Source organism: Mastigoproctus giganteus, chromosome 4, assembly GCF_048544385.1.
Source record: "Mastigoproctus giganteus isolate SK-2022 chromosome 4, ASM4854438v1, whole genome shotgun sequence".
Lineage (NCBI taxonomy): Eukaryota > Metazoa > Arthropoda > Arachnida > Uropygi > Thelyphonidae > Mastigoproctus > Mastigoproctus giganteus.
Genome location: NC_143578.1, coordinates 62,637,909 through 62,661,164, shown reverse-complemented (window position 1 = coordinate 62,661,164; position 23,256 = coordinate 62,637,909). Strand labels below are relative to the sequence as shown.

The 23,256-nt window shown below is 37.6% G+C and overlaps 1 protein-coding gene across 2 annotated transcripts; it reads right to left on the bottom strand.

Annotated features, from left to right (window-relative positions):
* Nucleotides 1-195: 195 nt before the first annotated feature.
* LOC150086784 (uncharacterized) lies at nucleotides 196-18,600 on the bottom strand. Of its 2 annotated transcripts, XM_090372747.1 has the most exons (3): nucleotides 18,443-18,600; nucleotides 7,860-8,110; nucleotides 196-3,390 (listed from the first exon to the last, which is right to left on the bottom strand). In XM_090372747.1, exon 3 carries the CDS (start codon nucleotides 3,295-3,297, stop codon nucleotides 289-291), a length of 3,009 nt encoding a protein of 1,002 aa, XP_090228873.1. In that variant the 5' UTR covers nucleotides 3,298-3,390; nucleotides 7,860-8,110; nucleotides 18,443-18,600; the 3' UTR covers nucleotides 196-288. The 2 variants fall into 2 exon arrangements, with proteins under 2 accessions (XP_090228873.1, XP_090228874.1); XM_090372748.1 differs by lacking the exon at nucleotides 7,860-8,110.
* Nucleotides 18,601-23,256: the final 4,656 nt, after the last annotated feature.

Sequence of the window (23,256 nt, the reverse complement as noted above, 5' to 3'; positions counted from 1 at the left end):
GGGGGGGGGTCGTTATTCGGGTGAACTAGCACGCATCGTAACGCTCCATTAAACTGTATTAAATGCAGTAATAAAAGCGAAACAAGCACAGTAACGTTCAAATAAACAAAACACGTTTTTGAAAGAATAAATATTTTATTCACGGAAAACATAATTTCGGTTTCTTATCACAGACAGTAAAGGTTCAGTGGACACTTTCCATGACTAGTGTGTGTTCTTTACATCTGTAAAGTTAATTTTTTTTAAATCTTCCTTTATGCTTTCCTCAGATAATTGTTCTTTCAATCATTATTTTCCGTCATTCTGAGAAAGTCTTTCTTTCCTTTTATGAGTTTTTTCGTTCGGTTCCTGCGCACTGTCTTGTTTCAACCTCCGGACGGAGGATTCATGGCGTGACCGTTTGCTGAACCTTGAGTTCTGCTTTATATCTCTATCAGAACGGCTGCTACTGCTTTTAGTACTAGTAGTAGTGGTAGTGCTGTTGGAACTACTGCTGCTACTACTAGTAGTACTGCTACTACTGCTACTAGAGGTGGTATCACTGCTGCTGGTGCTACTAGATGACTCCTTCCTGTTTCGTCTGCGATCAGTTTTTTCACTTTTATGTTTTTTAACCAATTCGAAAGATCTTGCCCTTTTCGCTTTTCTTGTCTCTCTTCTGGATCGTTGAATGTCACTTGCAGAATCGTTACTACTGGAAGTACCCGCACTAGATCTCTGTCGTCTACGTTCACGTGTCATACGATGGTGAGGCTTACGTACGTGATGCTCCCTGCTCTCTTTCGAGGATAGTGACTTTTCTTCCTCCCTATTCTCTTTACCCCTGGGCGTTTCTGCCGTCTTTTTGTCCTCCCTGTATGAAACATCACCATTTATCTCCGATGATGGACGATTTGTAGGTCGTTCGACATGAACTCTTTCCTTCCCATGCTCGCCTCTGTTTGACCTGAATTTCGAAGATATTTCACTTTTTCTTTTCTTACCTGAACTCTCTCTGGAAGAATCGTAACTGGTACTGTCAGCCGCTGAATTTCGTTTAGTGCTCCTACAATTCCGCTCATGCTTCTCTTCCACGTAGGGTTCCTTGTGGTCAGCTTTTAATGACGGTTCTTCTTTATTTTCTACAGTGCCCGTAATCATCCTCTGTCTGTTTCGATCAGAAGTGTCTGTGGTGTCCTTTGATATATATAAGCGCTCGTCATTTCGCCTGTTGTATGATTTTTCTTCGAATGTTCTTGGCCTTGCGTTGAAATATCTCGGGTTTCTTGAAGGATCGCTAACGTATTCATCATAGGAATATCGTGATGTTGGTCTCTCTCTTGCACGACGTGAGGCCAATCTGTTTGCTCTAGCTGAATCAAATGATCTCTGAAAACGCCTGGGGTAGTTTCCAGGAGAATATCTGTTTCGGTAATAGGGAGCTCGAGGTTCGATGCAGTCGGTGTTATGATTGAATGAATTGTAAGTTACTTGATTGTAGTAAACCGTCCAGTACCAAGCATAATATTCTTGAGAACTATAATAATCTTGGTCGTAACGGACTGGTTGAAGTGGGACGGTTTCGCGGTTATACCTGGTTATCAAAGTAGGAATTTTCTGCACTCCTGAATCGCTAGAATCTAAAAGTTCTGGTTTGGATGAATCTGCCGTTTCGGGCTTCAACGGCGAGGTCTTCAATTCAAGAGCTGCAGAGTCTTCGGTGTTTCCTTTGCTAGTGTTGGGTGAGACAATAGCAACAGGAACATTAACAGAAAAAATTCTTTGCATATTGTCACTAACACTGTCATCAGCTCCCTGAAATTCGTCTTTAGTGGAGAAGACTTCCACACTGTCATGAGATTTATTATGCCCAATAATATCAATATCAAGACTGTGATGGCTATCAATGTCACTGTCTCCACTATTATGATCGTTTCCTTTCTCTGTATACTCACGATTAGCAGAGTCCCCCGAAATACCGAGGATATCTGTCAGCTGAAGGTCATCGAAGCTGTTGATGGGAGATTTGCAGTGTTCAACGTCCTCGGTTGCTTGATGAGTGGCAACAGTAATAGAATCGCATTTGTGGACAACGGAATTACCACGGTTGATAGCCTCAGTAATGTCCTGAGATTTTTCTTGCCCAGCATTATCAACATTAACTGAGTGGTGGCTCTCACAGTCACTGTGTTTATGAAGGGAATCATGCTCCTTCTCCTCATTGTATTCGCAATTAATAGAATTTTCTGAAAGCACTGTGGCGGTGGGCAATGTGAAAATACCAAGGATATCTGTTAACTGAAGATCGTCGAAACTACTTTTGGGAGATTTGCAAGGTTCAACATCTTGTGAAGCTGGATGAATTGTAACAGAATCAGAATCACATTTGTGGGCAATGGGATTAGTGGAAGTGGCTGCACCACTGTCCAGAGATTTTTCTTGCCCAATAATACTGAAATCAAGGGAGTGATGGTTGTCATTATCGCTGCCTTCATGAAGGGTGTCACGGTCCTTCTGGACAGAGTCACAATTAGCAGTATTTCCTGAGTGCACTATTGGAGCGGGCGGTATTAAAATGCTAAGGATGTCTTTTAATTGAAGATTACTAAAACTACTGTTTGGAGATTTCCAGTGTTCAACATCATGAGAAGCAGGGTGAACATTAACATTATTAGAAGCACAACTTTGGGCAGTAGGATCATCGTGGAATGAAATGTCCTTATAATTACAGGAACCACGTATCGATGCTGGTATGGAATTATCACCATGATTCTCCAGTGTGTTAGACGTAGACTCTTCTTGGACAGAGGCGGCAACGTGCGTGGACTCTTCTTGGACAGAGGCGTCGACATGTGTGGATTCTTCTTGAACAGAAGTGTCGACATGTGTGGATTCTTCTTGAACAGAAGTGCCGACATGTGTGGATTCTTCTTGAACAGAAGTGCCGACATGTGTGGATTCTTCTTGAACAGAAGTGCCGACATGTGTGTCGACATGTGTGGATTCTTCTTGAACAGGAGTGTCAACATACAGTGACTTGTGTCTGAACTTCTGTACTTTGTTACGCAAATATATACTTGGAATAAGACCATCCAGAGAGATATCACACGACTGGCATGTTGGACATACGGAAGGCTTTTCTTTGGCTAAAATTTGTCGTATACACTGCTCACAGAAACTTGAAGCACAACAAGCACTTAGAACAGCATCTTTCATCAACAAGCCACACAATGGGCACAACAGTTCCTTAAAGTCTTCTGTGTTTAGAAAGGCAGCGACATTTTTCATATCAGGAACTTCCACGGTATCTTCATTCATTATCAACAAATTATTTCGTGTTTTGGTCCAGTGTCATTTGCTCCTTAATATTTCAACATCATGATATTTCAGAATCTCGTGTCATTGGAGTACCTACAATAAATTTTAAAAAGAAAATTGAGATTTGGGCAATAATCAGGTTTTCACAAAATAAATTGTTACAGAAGCAAATGAATTTCTTGATCTTTTAATTTTAATAAGGAATATTTATTATTCATTATTGAATGTATTATATACATATATAATCACATATATATGTTTTACTTACATATACATAATGTACATGTAGGATATATATAATTAAAACAAAATTTGAACAAACTAGTTCCAGATAAAAAATAAAGTTATATAAATGTATAATAATATCATGTAAAATGAAATCTGATCGCTTCACTGGTCAAATTCTGATAGCCTGAATATAATTTTAATATACCTTAATATTAATCTGTCAGTGTAAGCACAATAAAATTTAAGTCAATATTTATGCACTAAGGATAAACGGGCAGTGGCCACATTACAGGCTTTGTGTTTTTACCAACATGCAAATGAATCTTCACAAAGCAATCGCAATATGGAAAAAAATTAAGACAAAATTTACGTCTTTTATTCTTTCTAAGTAAACATTCCTACATTATTTTGATTCATCAGGGGCTCTGATCGGATTAATATTCAATCAGAATGAATAGTTTATGCATTACATTTGTTTAACCTTGCCAGTTTTACTAAGTTATATTCTTTAATACATAATCTCATAAATCGATTTTGGGCTGTAGATATTTACATATGCATAATAATGCAAAACAGCTAAATGATATTTCACTTCTTCATTACATTTAAAATAACTGGGGTAATTAAACAACCCCTACGTATATGCATACATATAATTAATTAAAGTTAAATTTAACTTTAATTAATTAATGGTATAATAACACATTTTGGATTTAAATAATTAAATGGTATAATAATCCAGAACGGTTCTCATAAAGTAAAAAAGTTATACTGTACAGTTGCAAGAATACCGGCACATAGGTCTACTTGCAACTCTGTGCTGCCTGTTGAGTCGTACACTCGGACTTCTTGCCAGTCTTCAAGGATGGTTCGAAGTTAGAATTATCTGTACGATCCGCTGCCATCTTCCCGAATAAAACTGTATCCATCATACCTCAGAAATGCTGCATATATCAGCAGAGTTATATGCTATACAGTTAATCATAGACCACATCAAGATCTAATCCTCATTCTGGTCTGAATAGGGTTCAGAAGATGCTACATTTTCTTTTTGAATATTCTTTTGAAAACCGCTTCTGCATGATCCTAAACCACACGGAGATCAGGCGTGATGAATTGGCTGATGCCACAGCCAGATCAGCACAATCCGAGAACAATCACAACCTGCTCCAACCTTACACAAACTAAAGGCAGGTAATACGCAACGGGTTACACTTCTGGCAACAAATCATGGCACGGACAGGCCACAAATAAGTTGTATCATATTAAACCTGTAATCAAACTCTGGCAGTCTAGTTAAACCTGTACAGAAAATTGCAACATCATTATAGCTGTCCGTCCATCCTAGTATCTTCTTTTTATCAATTAACATCGTTTATATTTTACTGTTTTTAGCAGCTGACTGAGCCCTATACACGTGGCCAGACTGAGAGTGACCGTGTGTCAGATGTCATTGACTTTTGAAAATCTCCGAACTTGTACGGATTTAAAACGGGATTTTTAATATTTATCAGATAAATTTTATCCCTTTATATTGTACTGTATATATATTTATCCTTTGCACACTGTAAGTTTATATTTTATCCTTTCATTCCTTATACATTACTGCATACCTTTTCGATATGACCTACCGCAACAGATCACCGAAATCATTGCTCTGTTTTCTTCTTCTTTGTAACCTGGTTTTAGTGCATTATAATTTATGTTGCTTATGCACTAAACCAAAACCAACAACCATGAGCAAAGAAGTGCATCGAGCCGTACTATGAGAGTGGGTGTTGCACGATTGTATATTAATACCTATTGATAGGTACAATAATATGGTCAGTCACGTGTAGCGCCAACCGAAGATGTTTACTCCTCTAAATGTTGGGTTTTTTTTTTTTCGATAGTTCGGGTCCATCATGGTATTAACATTTGAAAAATTAATCTTCACACTTCAAAAATGAATGCTGTTATTACTGTCATAAGTTTCTGCAGAACTTGGATCTGAAGGTGTATAAAAGAAAGACACAGAACGATGAGAGCTCCTCTTCATTCTGAAAACTGCAAGCTAGTACAATTTGAACACCTAAGTTTTTTGATTTTTTTACAGAGCCCTATAATCGGTGCTGATTGATTGGCACCCTACACTTGAATGGTACATTATCTGTTCAGAAGGCTACATAGCTAAATCACACACCCCAAGAGTTCATTATGAATGAGAAACTGATAGCAGTTTACAGTGAAACTTCGATAAAAAGATATTACAAACAAAAATTCTAATCGATATACTGTACTGAGGAAAATAAAAAAGTTTTATCGAAAAAATCGTAAAATTAATATCAGTACCAGTAAGGAGCAAAAATGAACAAAACAAACAGTCCACTTAGAGATCCCTTGGATTCACAATTTTCTGACAAGCAAGATAATCTGCAAGCATCAAATGCAAAAAAAAAAAAACTAAAAATTAACCACTGGGTAAGATAACCTCCCTCCATTTCTAATTCAGAAATGTCTTGAAAATGCGGTTGGCCGAGCAAAATTAATTCGAAGATTGGCGTCAATCTCGATACCTTCTAGTTGAAATAACTGAACGCAAGGCATAGAAAAAGATTACAGAAGACCATTTTTCTCTTTCGCTGTCGACATTACTTTTCTTCTAAACAACTACTCACTCTGTAAATCTCAAATCCACCCTACCATGGAATATTGTTCCCACATCTGGCATGGTGTTCGCCAAAACCTCTCTCAGTCTTCCGGACTCCGTTCAAAAGGGCCAGTCAGGTTAATTAATGACCCATCTCTCCACTCCCTGTCTCATAAACGTTCTGTTTCTGCAGGATGCCTTTTACATAGATACTTCCACGGTACTGTTCTTCTGAATTGGCATCTATAATCCTCCCCTCCCTCACTCTTCCAGACTAGTCCGAACACGCGCCGAAACCAGCAATCGTTCCCGATGCAGATGGCGGTTATTTTATATTTAACTGGAACCTCTGAAGATAGATAAGCTGCTATTTACAATTCAGTGTTTAGCTATTTATCGTTTCATTCGCACTCTCTCCTCAGATATTATTATTTATTTTTTAATCCAACATTATACGTCAGCTTTTCTTGCTGGTAGAGTAATCAGCCTCTTCTGCGTATGCTCAAACGGCTAGGTTTAGGTTTACGATTTTATTGCAGCATTAGACAAAAGCTATTAGGCGCCAAGACAAGTTTAATATGGCATTAATGAATGTCATTAATGACAGTACTGTTATTATTATTATTAATACCACATTAATCATGGTTATACAGTAACTCAAGACGTATTTAGTTTATTTTAATAAAATCTTTTGAAGAAAAAAACAACGGATGAAGGTCCCGAAAAAGCAAGAAAACACTGCAAAAAACGCCACAAAATCATTATCTACCAAAATATTGATAAAAATTGAAAAACAGCTTCCAAAAAGTGGGGGGGGGGGAAATCCCACTTTCAAAAACAGCTATATATACCGACTCCTTAATCGTGTCTGCCAAAACGTCTTACTTCCCTGAGGTTCTGGCCCTCAAACGACAAGCAGCATTTGAAGCATCGGAGTCAGTTCGCTCAAAAGCTCTCCATGCCAAAACAGGGAGAGCTTTTGAGCAAACTAATACCACCACTTTGCTTATTGGAGGCTTGAAGTGGTGAAACCCATGTTTAGTCTCTAGAGCGAAGTTTCCGGCACCCCCCCCCCCCCCCCCAATACTTCTCCTTCAACCCATGCACGGTACTAAGTACAGTACTATAGGTTTTGATACCTTTCGTGCTTGGGGTTTTAATAAAAAAAAAAAAAAAAAACCAGAAATCCACTGGGTTCATGGATCCGAATATAGCTGATCCAAGATGTAAAGAATCTAGTTCTCTATGAGATACATTTAAACGATTAGAAAAGGCGACAGAAATGACTGTCCCACAAAGAAATTAAAAACTGACATAATTACTTTAAATGCCCCCGAATATCTTATAATACGTTCAAATACTGAGAAATCGATAGGCCAATTGTCACCCTTTCTCATATAAAAGATCTTGAGAATTATGCCGGCCCACCAAAAAATGTTAAGAGATTAAAATCAGGTGATATTTTAGTAGAAACAGCCCAATTCTAAACATTCCGAAAGGTTGTTACAAATAACAACCTTTGCAGGAATACTAGCAATCCCCCTCATAATACCTTAAATACGTAAAAAGGTGTCATTATGGAATGGGACCTTCTAAATGTACCTGAAGAGGACGAACTTCAGGGACAAAAGGAGTCATCAATGTCAAAAAAATTACAATTAAAAAAAGAAGGAATAAGCACCCCTACCAGGAATCTGATACTCACTTTTAACACACCGAAGCCACCCAGATCAGTAAAAGCAGGATATCTACATTGCAATATTAGATCATACATCCTGAATCCTCTCTGCTGTTTCAATTGCCAGAAGTTTGGACATTCACAGACTGCACGTAGAGGAAAATGGACGTTTGCAAACTGTGGATCCCAAGAACACCCACTTCTACTTGCACAGATGGAAATCATAAATGTGCAAATTGTAAAGGGAAACATACTGCATACTCAAGAGAGTGTGAAATCTGGAAGAAAAAAAAAATAATAATACAAAAAGTACAAAGCAGAAAACGGAGTTTCATATAAAGAAGCTAAAAAAGCGATCGCAAAAAAACCATACAAAACTTCTCATGCTCAAATTACCACAATAAAAAAAAAAAAAAAAAATACCCTGGAAACGAGACTTCCTAATTCAAAATGCGTTGGAATACAAACGAATGTTACAATTCCTCCAAGAGAATCAATCTCAGAATGGGCTTGTTATATATTTTCTTATATGGCTTGTGGGCTTGTTATATATTTTATATATCTTCACCACCACAAAAGCAACAAGGGAAAATGGTCAATACTCCTCTAACTTTTCCCTCGAATAACGCAAAAGGTATAAGAAAAGTAAACAAAGAAAATGTAATACAGAAACAAAGATGAGAGAACAAATGGATACTGAGGTAGGAAATCCCAGAGAGCACCCCTTCCTTGAGATTTTCATTGAAGAAATGGACACAGGAAGACCCTAATTTCCAAAGAAAGACAAAATCAAGGCAGACAAAGCGAAAACAGCCCCAAGGAACCAATCCGAGAGATCTTCTAAATCCAAATAACAGACACGATTATCCAGTGGAACTGTCGAAGTTCACGCGCAAATTAATGATCTGCTTACAAGAAACATATTTAAAATTACAAAACACTAATACAATTAAAACTATACCAATTTCAAAAAGGATCGCATATTGGACGGAACAACGCGAGGAGTCGTAATATTAGTTAATAGACACGTGCCATCCCAAGCAACACGCAGCTGCATCCGTCTAGCAATAGGTTTCAAATTACCATAACCTCAATATATCTACCTCCTCATGAATTCTCCTTGAAAGATTTTGAATAGCTGATTGTCCAATTGCCATCTCCGTTCTGCATTTTAGGTGACCTAAATGGGCATCACTCACTATAGGGCGATCCCGAAATAGACCAGAAGGGTAAACAAATTGAGAAAATAATAGTCGAGAATAACCTCATGATTTTGAATGACGGCGCGCGCACACACACACTTCCACCTACCATCAAAATGCAGCTCTGCAAGAGACATCAATCTGTTCCCCCTCACTGTATCCGATGATTCAATGGACCATGCATGAGAATCCATTAAGCAGTGACCACTACCCCATATTTTTGAAAATCACGAAGAAAGCTCCATGCCAAGCCAGCAGACATCCCAGATGGAAAATATATGATGTGGACCGGGAAACTTTCAGGACACTAACTAAATTAGATCGCAACATTATTAAACAAGAATCAGTACAAGCAGCAGTAGTTTATGTCACAGATAGCATTCTTCAAGCAGCCGAAAAGACAATACTGTACCCAAAAGGCATGCTAACATTAGAATGTATCAAAAACCATGGTGGAACAGTGAGTGTCAAGAAAACCCAACAACGGATAACCTGATTCAATTCAAGAGAGCCAGAGCTAAGGTCAGGAAAGTACACAAAATCATTTGATCAAATTCGAATCCACTATAACCAGTTCCACTTATCTGGAAGATCAAAAAAGATGACAAACAATTCCAGATAAATCCCTCCTCATTACAGAATTGGAAAGGACAGGTGATCATAAATCCTAAACATTGTTAACGTGCTTGGTGAAAATTTTGCCAAATACATCTGCTAATCATGCATACCCGACTGCGTTCAAAACTTACAAGTAAGAGGCCGAAAAAATTAACCTAAACTTTTCCACCAATTGCTGCGAACAACATAACTTGCCGCTCACAAAAGAGCTAAAACAAACTCTGCTACAGACGAAACACAGCGCAGTTGGCCCCGATGAAATACATCATGCAATAATACAACAATCTCAATTAGTCCTGTTAGGTTAAGTCAACAAGATATACCTTGAAAATAGATTTCCACACAAATGGCATCACGCAATAATACTAGCTTTCCAGAAACAGGAAAAAGACCTATCAGATCCAAATTATTATCGTTCTGGCAAGATCCTTGAGAAAACGGTCAATAATGGACTAGCATGGTACCTAGAAAATAATAACCTTCTCAATCCAGCACAATATGGCTTTCGGAAAAATCGCTCTACCTTAGATGAATATATAAGCAATGCTGTTCTCAGAAAACAACATCAAGTCATGGTTAATTTTCATATCGAGAAAGCATATGATACCATGTGGTTCTGTGGTAAGCTTAGAGGATTACATCAACTTGGCCTTAGAGGATACCTACCCCTATACATATAAAATTTTCTTAAGAATCGAACTTTCCAAGTTCCATTTAACAATACACTTTCTAAAACCTTTTTTCAAGAAGGAGTCCATTTCAGAAAAATGAAATACCCAAATTAGAACAAATACTAAATTTCACAACTCTTTATGCTTTTTTTTTTTTAATTAAGCACAGCATATGAGGACAACAGAATGACAATTACAAGAAGCCATAAACAAAATCATAAAATGTACAGAAATTTCGAAATGGATATAGAATTTCTGTGCAAAAGACAGTATGTATACACTTTTTCTGAAAAATGAATCGCCATCCTGATCTCAGGCTGAGAGGTCAGATCACTCCAGTCGAAAATAGTGTCCGAAAGTTTCTTAGGGCTTGTCTTTGACAAGAAACTGACCTTTTTGGAGAATATTAGTCACATAGGAGTCCAATGTCTGAAAAAAATTAAAATCTTAAAGGTTCTATCGGCTATATTCTGGGTAGCAGATAGAACAATGCTACTACGATTATATCGATTACTCATCCGGTCTAAGTTAGACCATGGTGCTGCCCCAGTTTATGACTCAGCAAGACCTAGTGCCCTGAGATGGCTCGATCCAGTACATCACTGTGCGCTCCGGAATGCCCTTGGGGCCTTTCGTACTTCGCCTGTGCAGTCTGTATGCTGATACCAAGAACCTCCTTTGCAAATCAGAAGACTACTTTTATGCAACTAAAATAAAATCCCTACCAGGACACTCCCTTCAGAAAATTATCAACAACAACAACAAAATCAATAAACCTGCGAGAGTGAGATTAAAAAACCTTCTCAGTAGAGATCTTAACATAGATAATATTACTTATGCCACCATGGATAACCAAATAGCCTACACACAACATCTTTCCAGTTTTGGAGCAAGCAAACACTTTCTCATATAAACTATTAACATCTGCAGGGTGCTTATAAGTCACAATTTTCAGATCATATACAGATGGCTCAAAAATTGAATCTGATGTGGGAGCCGCAGTTTACTTTTCACACATCACATCGGCCCAAAAACTCCCAAAAGACTGCAGCATTTATACTGCAGAAATGCAAGCCATTATGTTAGCACTAAATCAAATCCAACATTCAAGTTACCAAAACAGCATTATTTTCACTGACTCCCTTAGCTCCATGATGGAAATACAAAATATCAGTTCTAATAAACATCCACTACAACAGCAAATTCAGTACCGAGTACCAAAGCTCCTTGAACAAGGTCATGACATTAGATTTTGCTGGATCCCAAATCATGTCGGGATATATGATAATGAACAAACAGACAAAGACGCTAAAGAAGTCAACAGCTGTCCTTTCTCAGACTACAAACATGTCATTCATCACATGACATATCCTAACCAATAACAAGTTGCATCCAATTAAAAGTTTACTTCAACTATGGAAATCCAGCATACAACAAAACAGATATGATGAAGTGATACTTGCAAGGTTAAGAACAGGACACTCATTTCAGCCACACTCATCTCTTGCGAGGAGAGGATCCCCTCTATGCCCTACTTGTCACACACAACAAACAGTAGAACATAATCTAATTACTTGTCCAGCTTCTGCAGTCGAGCACCGAAACTGCTTCAAAGAATTGATAACCAAACATCATTTTCTCACTCTCAAAACCATATTGGAAGACAGGTTTTTCATTTCCTCAAGGAAACAAATATTATCTCTGCAGCAAGCTACAGTCACTCCGTGACGCTTGCAAATTATTTTCAGCAAAATAAGAATACGAAAAAAATTGTTGGCTAAAACCATTCCAGGCACATTTTAGCCGCAGTAGCTCTTGCACCAAGAATTCTTAAATCAATAAATCAAATAACGAATAGCAATCGAGACAAAATTCTTGGGGCTTGTATTCGTTAATAAGTTGACATTCTTATCACAATATCCATCAACTGCGGACAAATTGCACAAGGGAATTGAAGTGCATGCGTTCCACCTCCTCTAATAATTGGGGAACAGGCCGCTGCACTCCACCTCTACTGTCCACTTGTCCGATCCAAATTAGATTATGGGTCCCAAATGTATGCTTAGAAACAGTGCACTGCGATGGCTAGACACAGTTCATCATCAAGCCATCCGCATCGCTACTGTAGTATTTAGAATATCCCCTGTCCACAGTTTATACGTCGAAGGTGAACCATCACTATCACTCTGACGAAAGCAATTGTCACTAAAATATACTTTTAAACTGAAATTCCTGCCAGACAACCTTATATGGACATTCGTTTTCGAGGCACGATGGGGAAATATACCCATTTTCCACTATGCACTTCTCCCTTACTAACGGGGGGAAAGGTATTCGTTAATACACTTCATCATCGATCCTCATACCGGTTTTCACTGATGGCTAGAAATCAGAGTCATCTTTTGGATACGCTGCAGTCTTTGCAGATAGTACGGTATCCGAAGAGATTCCCAAGGAGTGCAGTATATACACTGCAGAGTTTCATACTATAGAGCTAGCCTTGGACCACATTAAAACTAATAATTATCAAGAGTATATGATATACACAGATTCTTTAAGTTCATTATAGGCTCTATGAATGATGAGATACGATCCTCATCCAGTCCTGTCCAGGGTTCAGCAGAAATTACATTCTCTCTCTCTATGAATCTATCTTTGACATTCGCTTCTACTGGATCCCAAGCCATACTGGGATGGCGGATAATGATCTGGCAGATGCTGCTGCCAGATCAGCACAATTCCATAGGAATCACAGCCTGCTGGTCCCCTTTATAGACTACAGGCTTGTTGTTATTTGGTTTTTTTAGGAGCATTAGCAACTAAGGCCATATTGCTCCGGGGATATGCGGTGGTCATTTCTTGACCTTCCGCATTCTCCGTATTTGGTGGTCACGGGTTCGAACCCCGGTCTAATCAAGAAGCGTGTGCTACGCACTGCTGCTCCTGCCCACGGAGGCGCCCAGACTACAAGCAAGTGATAAGAAATGTGCTACATTCCCAATGGCAACAATCATGGCACAGACAGGTAATAAACAAGTTATATCAGATTAAGGCTGTGATCCAAACATGGCAGTCTAGTCTGCGTAGGACCTGTAGAGAGGAAGTTGTTCTTGCTTGCTCTGCATAGAGCATAATCATCTTACACATTCCTTTCTGCCGAGAGCTTATAACCCTCCTATGAGCCTTTTTAACAATTAGACATATTTTAATAATGTTCACGTTTGAACGGTGCATACCTTTTAACGCCTCTAACCATCTGAATGAGTCACTATACACTCAGTAACAGCTGAGGATTCCACTATTGTTAACTTATTTAAAATATATTTTTTTATTATATTCATTTATTTATATATCGTTTATACTTTTTTGACCATTTTCTATTTTTATATAGCTTACAAACTTTTTCTTGACGTAGTGACCAATTTTAATGGGTCACTATAATCTTTTATCATTTTTATTACCGTTTTTATTAATTTACTCGTTGGCACATTATAGCCTATGTTTCTGATGCACTAATAAACTATAAATCAATTAATCAACCCCCAAATAACAATTAATTAATTATATAGAAATATACATATAATTGAAACAAATGTTGAACAAACACTTCAAGATATATTACATAACACCATTTCTGCATGTAAATGAAGAAATGATATTATTAAATTTTAACAGAACTAATTAAATGTCATCGAATAAATGGTTAAACGTTACATGAGACTGATAATAGATAATAAGAAAATATGGAGAATTATAAATATTTAAAAAAAGGCAAGTAAAGCTATTCACATGGGTAGAAAAAGTATAATTATCCTGGAAAACAGGATAATTATACTTTTTTATATCCTGGAAAACAGGATAATTATACTGAAGAAAAGTACGCAATGCCCTGAGCTATATCCAAACGAGAATCCCCTTAAAAATAATAACAAAATAACTAAATCATCCTTACTAAAATTATTGCTAATTAGTATAATATGTACGTCTATATTTATATATCCACACCCACCTGGGCGTTTTCATTAAGATTTAGCGGATTATTTAATTACAAAATGGCTCAATATATTTTCAGTACGCCTTATATGTCAATGATGAACCCATGTGTTTATTGCTGCACTTCAAATTTCGTATGCATTTACATAAAATAAAAACAGAAATAAAACTCAAAATATAAATACAAAATACATATAAAAACTTGATGAAGGTGCATTTGTATTGGGCAATCCAAAAGCGATTACTGGAGATATAAAATGAAGGGCAAGAACAGCAGAAACCAGGAAGGCAACTGAAAGAAGTCGATTTATTGTGTCTCCCATTAGTTAGAAATAAGTTACGAATGGCACAAAAAAAAAAAAAAAAAAAAAAATATATATATATCAGAAGGGAATTAAAAATGTCATCTGTAAACTAATGGGATCTACAAATCAAAATATCTGTTAAATACAGTACAACGGCACTGCTTTTTGAGTAGCACGTACAGTTGTGGTGTGTCTGAAACAAGTAACTGAAGTCTGCAGACACATATTTAATATGGCTTCAAGTAAAGATTTTTATAGTAAAGAAAATAAAAATCAAAATGAACCGACAGGAGGAAGTTGTAGTGGTTCGTTTACCAAATGGACACACTTATGCTACTCGTGCTTGTCTACTGAGTGGCGAAGAACCTTTCCTAACGGTGTCATACTCTATGCTCACTATCCATGCAAAAAACAAAAAAACCCAAGCAATTCTATCTCCACCTGAGCATCACAAATGTATTCTACTTCCTGAAAATGATTAGCTTGTAACTCAACCTCAACCGTTAACTAGACAGCATAGCAACGTTTCGAAGACGCCACTTTCTGATGCACCAATAAATAAACAATCATGAAAAATAATAATAAATAAATCTTCTCTAAATTAAACTTAAATTAGGGCGGAACAGGAATGACACCCTGACCTCAATAAAATGTACTATTAAAAGCACAAGTTACTGCTTTCGTAATGGCCCTGTACACATGCAGAATGCATAAAAAGCGACTCTTGCTATAGACCTTGTATACTTACTCTTTGAGTAGATACACCTGGATACGTCTAGTGTTTAGGAATGTCGAGAGAGAGAGATGCCACATCCGGTTAGTCCTCGTTTTATTTCCTAAACTGAAAATAAATCTACAGGAAAATCGCTTTAAGAAGGGAAGTAATAAGCGTTCAGTCAGGATCCTTTGGCCCGTCTCAAAAACGGTGTGCAATGGTTGTATCCAACAGGGACATTGCAAAAGGCAATGTCCCTGTTGTCGTGATATCCTAGGAGCCTTTTTGATTGATGGAATTCAGTACATCTGGAAAATACACTTCTCTCTCTCTCTCTACTACATAAAGGTAGTACAGGCCTGTCAAACTAGACTGACTTTTTTTTTTTTCCCCAAGTACTGTAACTATCAATTTCGTATAAAATATTTCAAGTGCACCAATTATGTGATGCATCCATTTACCCGACGGTAAATATTGACAGCAGTGTAACAATGTAAATCAATGGAAACCGATTCATATCATTATACTGAATGCAAACAACCATGATTCCAAATAAATAGGCACACCGAATTAAATCAATGAAATAATTCTAGAATGTGGCCAATGTGATTAGAACGAAAATAGCACTTATATGAATTATACTGTATTAACCATAATACTAGACTATGACCCTGAAAACATGGAAGCAATAATATAAGCTGAATGGGGCAATAAATGCTGTTTGTTCTTTCAAATTTCTGTTGATTTTTTTTTTAACATAATATATCTGCGTCGGTGGACACAGATACAGGTATTATTCACGTGTTAGGTGAATCTTTCCGGTTTACTTTTGTTTTTAATGCAGAAAGCTTCATTTAACTACAGTCAACAGATAACAATAAAAACTGTTTGAAATATTAAAGTTTCATGCTGCACCTAATCCAGAAGAGCCGGTTATTGTACTTGTTTCTAGCCACTGGTATTTTAACTCCACCTTGTAAATATATACTACCCAATCATCTCCATGACCTAAAAAAGGGCCATAAGGTCTTTCCAATTTAAAAGCCTTTGTTTGTTTCTGGTATTATTTTTCTGGAATTTTTTTTGACAAAAATTATAAAACCGAAATATACGGATATCCAGATAACTTTGTTACCAACATTCCCATATTCATGTCCATTAATTTAATAATAAACACTCAAGTATATGTGCACAAAGCGCTATCAATAACTGTCTTATATTCCAGCAACACCGGAAAGGAAGTGAGTACAAGGAATCTGGTTATCACTTCTTATCTAACTGATCATAATTCCTAATATGTTCAAAGCTTATTCTCAACAAGGTCATTCCTTTAACACTTAAGATATAAAATCCGTCATCCACACAGGTAAAAATAACTGATTCCCCTTATTCTGTAAAATTATTTTAAATTAATTATTTTTTTTTAATAAAATAAAACTTTATCAACCTATGATTATTTAAACTGATTGCAGTGTATTTTATATAGCGTATTGAAATTATCAATACGTTATATAAAAAAAAAAAAAAAGTTTCATTTTTGCTAATTGTGTAGCAAGAAGGGCAACCGACAGGGTACCCCCCCCCCCTTCCACCTGGTGAACAGTAGTGAGCTTCTGGTATTGCATTATTTCAACCTAAATTCCCAATACCTGCTTGAGGACAGCTGTATTGCCCTAGGCACCAAACGTCCTTGCTACTGTGCCCATTCCCATCATACAAACAAAAATCAGCTTAATTATTGGTAATATGTTCCAGGTATACCAGGAATATGATATAACCAATTAGTGAAACTTTTAGCTTGAAATTTCTTAGTATAAATACTAACAAAAATCAGCATAATTATTGGTTATACGTTCCAGGTATACCAGGAACATGATATAACCAATTAGTGAAACTTTTAGCTTGAAATTTCTTAGTATAAATATCAGAAACACTAATCTCCAAACCAGATCGCCTGGCAAATTTTTACAGTGGGTGGAAATTTTAAAACACAAACAAAAAAACTTCTACCAAGTCGATTTTTAACTGTTACCTTTAATTAACCATATAAATTATTTTATATACCCATATATAACTAAATGCCCACTGTTACCCGAAAGCTTACCTTTGTAACTTGACATCTTCCCCCACCCTCCCTTCCAACATAATAATATGTTTCTAATCTTTTTTACTATCAATTTTTACTCAAAAGGCCATTAATAAAATCACACTGTAACCGCGAATTAGGATTTAGAGTAATCATATTTAAAATATTTTAAATTTACATTAAAAAATACTTGGAAATTCTTACCATTTCAACAATTAAAATACAGTATATAAATATTTACTTAAAATGTTTACAGATGTTTGCATTGGTTTCTTCACAAAATATGTCTAAAAATTATTACATATTTTCAATTTAAAAAAAAAAAATCTGTTCAAACATTTATAAAACGCTAGGGTTTTGATACCAGAATAACACATTTTCAAGGCCTTAATTCTGGGATTTTCCCACTGGCTCTAATGATATTTGAAACCAGGTATCTTAATGTTAGATTCCCAATTAAATACTCTATTATGGCCAACCTTTAATGTAAATTCTAGGGTTGATACCGGAACAACACATTTTCAAGGTCTTCGAGCCTGGGATTTTCCTACTGGCTCAATGATATTAGAAACAAGGTTTCTTAGTGTTAGGTTTCCAATTAAATATTCCAATTATGGCCAATCAACGACATTATTTGTTGGCCATAAGCATTAACTTACAGATCACAGGATTGAATGCAAATAAACTACACTGAAATGCAGAATACAAAATCAGTAAGCACGTGCAATACTGGACTTGTACAACTCGTCAAAGAACTAAACGCATGCCAAAATAAGATTACAACCATCTGCCAATCAACCACTATATTTGTTATAAAAACTACAATTTATTCTACAAAATAATATACACAAAAAAGTATTATTTTATAAAAATTCACGCTATGCAAGGGTGCCTACATGTTGAATAAAGGCAAAGAAAAATGCGTCGAAAAATAAACGCTTTCCTCGTACACGAACAGCTGTATTGCCACAGACATGTACAGCTACTAGAACACAACGTTATTTACGAAAATATACTTACATTTTCCTGAATATCCACAGAAATCCTATTACTGTATTAATTCTTCTCTTAATTTATTGTTCAATGATTATATAAACTTTTTAAAATATATATTATAATACTTTAATACTTCGGATTTTAAAAATAATCAGAAAAATTCTTCCATAACTCAGCTTCGACTCATGACACGCAATTTCCTGTTGTGTACTTCACACATATTAAAACGTGCTACCAGCGCAGACGTGTACGTGTGGCGCAAGGTCTAGTGACGTCACGTAGATGGCGCTACAATCGAGCGCTTCCAACCACAGCAATAATATTAGAATATATATATATATTTTATTAAATAATTTTGTAGTTGATATTCTGAAATATTCAAATTCATATTAAATAATATAAATTGTATATATTAATTGTATTAATTAACCGCTAAGAGGTATTATTATTTAAATATCAAAAAATTTCGTATTTGGATATACCAGGCATGACTGTTCACAAAATCGAGGGCCCCAGGTGCCAAGCGATTTTGTGATCAAGTGTCTTTGCCAGTGAATTTGCACTCTCTTGAATAAATAAAATCGTCTTCTTTATTTACAGCGTTACACTAACAATCAATTACATAAGCTTAAGTAAAGAAATCACTTTACTTGAACAGGAGGAAAAGTAACCTTCTTTCTTCTTTTTCTTTTATTTTGCATTACTACTAACCCACTACCGCTTGGTCACAAAGGTGGCACTGCTCCTGCCTCCACGTGGCGGGGCTGGTAACCTGGAGGGGAAAAGGTCTCCCTTCCAGGGCGAAATGGAGCAAGAAGTCCGTAAAACCCAGAAAAACACTGGGTGCATAGAAGAAACCTTGACACGGCAAGAACAAGAGGAGTCTGGTTCTGTCGCAGCAAAACGTCAAAAGACTGACGTAGGCAGAATCCGAACTCCAACCTTCTTGATTATTCATTCAACTGAAGAACAACCAGTTGGAAAGCTCTCTCCATTTCTAGTGCAGAAATGCCTAGAAAGCACAATAGGAACTCCAAAGACAGTTCGTCGTCTAAGATCAGGTGACCTACTAGTTGAAGTTGCCACTGCTCGACAGGCTGAGCAACTACAAAAAATGAAAACTTTTGGTGGAACTTCTATCACCGTTTCACCCCACATTTCCCTGAACACGTCAAGAGGTGTCATCACCGAATGGGACCTCATGAACGTGTCAGACGAAGAACTAAAACAAGAATTACACGACCAAGGAATCATTAATGTCAGACGAATTATGACAAAGAAAGATGGCATACTAGTTCCTACACGGAACATAATACTTACTTTTGACAATCCCAAGCCACCAACAGTGATAAAAGCAGGCTACCTTAACTGCCGGGTTAAACCGTACATCCCGAACCCATTACGCTGCTATAAATGCCAAAAATTTGGGCACTCACAGACAGTCTGCAGAGGAGTAGCTGCCTGTGCCACGTGTGGATCCACTGAACACATTAGTACTGACTGCACAGCCACAAGACCAATCTGTCTGAACTGTAAAGAGGCACACCCAGCATATTCCAAAGAGTGTTCCCTTTGGCAGCGTGAAAAAAAGATTCAGCGGTACAAAACCGAACATAACGTAACCTACCAAGAGGCCAAAAAATCCCTACCGGTTCCAAATACTAGTAAGCCCACTTATGCACAAATAACCACAAAACACATATCAATTTCTACCCAAACGGAAGTAACTATACCACCAAGCAAATCACTAGCTGAATGGGCAAGGTCATTGCTGTCCCCAGTACCAATGCCCCATACGAAAAACAAACATACCAAAGCCATAAATACGCCAATCTCAGTACAACCTGATGCCATTCAACAGAATACCACAGTATCTACTACTCCTGACTCAAATCAAACAGAATACATGGACTCAGAAGACAATTTGAATCACGACGAACAGGTTTTAGAACTGTTCTCCAATGAAGACATGGATACAGGGAAACCTTACTTCCCAAAGAAGGGGAAAGTTAAACTTGACCGAGGCAAATCTTCTGTCCCTCGAAAAGAAGTCGAGGGTTCCACTAAACCCAAATAATGCTTACTTTCTTACAGTGGAACTGCAGAGGCTATCGCAGTAACTTGTCCGACATCCAAGATCTTCTTTCACAATATGACCCTATTGCCTTTTGCTTACAGGAAACCAATCTGACACCAAATATAAATGTTTCCCTTCGGAAATACATAATACATCGTCAAGATCGTGTTGCACAAAATTCAAACAATCCTGCCCATGGGGGAGTAGCATTGATCATCAATGCCCAGATACCCTCAAAGCCACTCCCGCTAAAAACAAACCTTGAGGCAGTTGCTGCACGAGTCAATATTAACTTTGATTTAACCATAGTCTCACTATACTTGCCACCTAACCAAAATATAAGCTATGCCGATTTAGAAGAATTAGTAATACAACTTCCCAAACCCTACTGTATCTTAGGAGACCTCAACAGTCACCATCCGCTGTGGGGAAACCACAATCTGGACAAGCGTGGACAAATAATTGAAAAATTACTCGATCAACAGAATCTGATAACTCTGAATAATGGGGCTCACACCTATACACATCTTCCGACAGGATCTACATCAGCTATTGATGTCTCCCTGTGCACAGCAACCATATATCCACTATTTGGATGGACCATTCACAGCAATCCGCTGGGCAGTGATCATTATCCTGTGATATGTCGCATTAACACAAGCATTCCCCACCTTTCTTATCGGATCCCTAAATGGAACTTTTCAAAAGCTGAATGGGATGTGTACAAGCAGCTAGCAATACTAGAAGAAAACCAGATCCAACAGACATCCATAAACCTGGCAGTAGAATACATATCTAATCAAATACTGCAGGCAGCAGACAAAGCAATTCCAAAACAATCCACAAAAATATCGGCCAAATCAAAAGTGTGGTGGAATGATGAATGTAATGCAGCTAAAAAACAGAAGAACAAAGCATGGAACGTCTTCAGGAAGTTCCCAACAACAGAAAACCTCATCCGCTTTAAACAGGCAAGAGCAAAGGCAAAACGAGTCAGGCAGACTAGTAGAAGGGAAGCATGGAGACGCTTCGCATCCACAATTACAAGCACGACAAAAACTCAAACAATATGGGCAAAAATACAGCGGATGTACGCAAAACACCCACGTGTCAACTGTCCCATGCTCACTGTCAATGGCCATGATATTACAAAACCTGAGGATATCGCAAACACGCTGGGTAAAACTTTCATGAACATATCAGCCGCAACATCATACTCGCAATATTTTCAGGCACACAAAGCACAAGCTGAAAAAAAACGTATCAATTTTGAATCAGTATCAATTTCTGCGTACAATCTCCCCTTTACAATGTCAGAGTTGCATCATGCTCTATCGTCTACTAAACTCAGTGCAGCAGGGCCTGATGGAATCCACTACATCATGATAGCAAAACTCAGCGAACCGGCTCTCAAGACTCTGTTACTCCTCTATAACAGAATATTCAAAGAAAACACGTTCCCCGACAAATGGCACCATGCGTACATTCTGGCTTTTCCAAAACCAGGCAAAGACCCTACAAATCCGCAACATTATCGACCTATTGCACTCACTAGCTGTATGAGCAAGGTCATGGAAAAAATGGTTAACGCCCGACTAACCTGGTTTCTAGCTCAAAATGATCTCCTAAATCCTGTGCAATGTGGTTTCCGGGAAGGTAGATCCACTCTTGACCTTTTGATCAAGACAGAAATAAACATCCGGGATGCCTTCGTCCGAAAAGAACATCTTGCAATGGTCTTCTTTGACATCGAAAAAGCCTTTGACACTTCTTGGAGATATGGTATTATGCGAACCCTATACGATCTGGGATTTCGCGGACACCTACCACAGTTTATCAGAAACTTCCTGCATTGCCGCTCATTTCAAGTTAGAGTTCACAACCACTTATCTTCAAAATTCATCCAGGAAGAAGGAGTACCACAAGGGTCAGTGCTAAGTGCTACTCTCTTTAATATAATAATGAATTCTATAACACACGACCTACCACAAACGATATCCACTACCCTGTACGCTGATGACTTCAGTATCGCCTGCCATTCACCTAACATGCGAATGATAGAAAGGCAGTTGCAATGTGCTATCAACAAAATAGCTAAATGGTCCCAAAACAATGGTTTTCGTCTCTCACACCAAAAAACAGTTGGGATACACTTCTGTAGAAAGCGTAATCTACACCAACATCCGGAACTTAGACTAGAAAATCAGGTCATACCAGTGGTCCCTAGTGTTCGCTTTCTGGGTGTGATATTCGACCAAAAACTCACTTTCCTTGATCATATAAAAACGCTCCGGACTAACTGTCTTAAAAAGCTTAACATTCTAAGAGTTCTATCGGGCACAACGTGGGGAGCTGACCGTTACACGCTGCTAAATCTCTACCGTGCACTAATACGGTCACGTCTGGATTATGGTTCTGTCGTATATAGCTCTGCTAGACCAAGCGCTCTACGTTGGCTTGATCCTGTACACCACAGCGCTCTTCGTCTTGCACTGGGAGCGTACCGTACATCACCGGTTCAGAGCCTATATACCGAAGCGCATGAAACACCCTTACAGCTACGGAGACAAATGCTTTTATTAAATTATGCTGCAAAACTCAAAGGGCATCCAAACCACCCCACTTGGAATGGTGTTTTCCATCCTAAATGGGAAAACCTTTATAGAGCCTACCCATCAATAAACCCACCAATTGGGATACGTCTTCGCTCACTACAAGCTGACTGGCAAATTGACCTGAGTAAGATACAGCCTACTGCCTC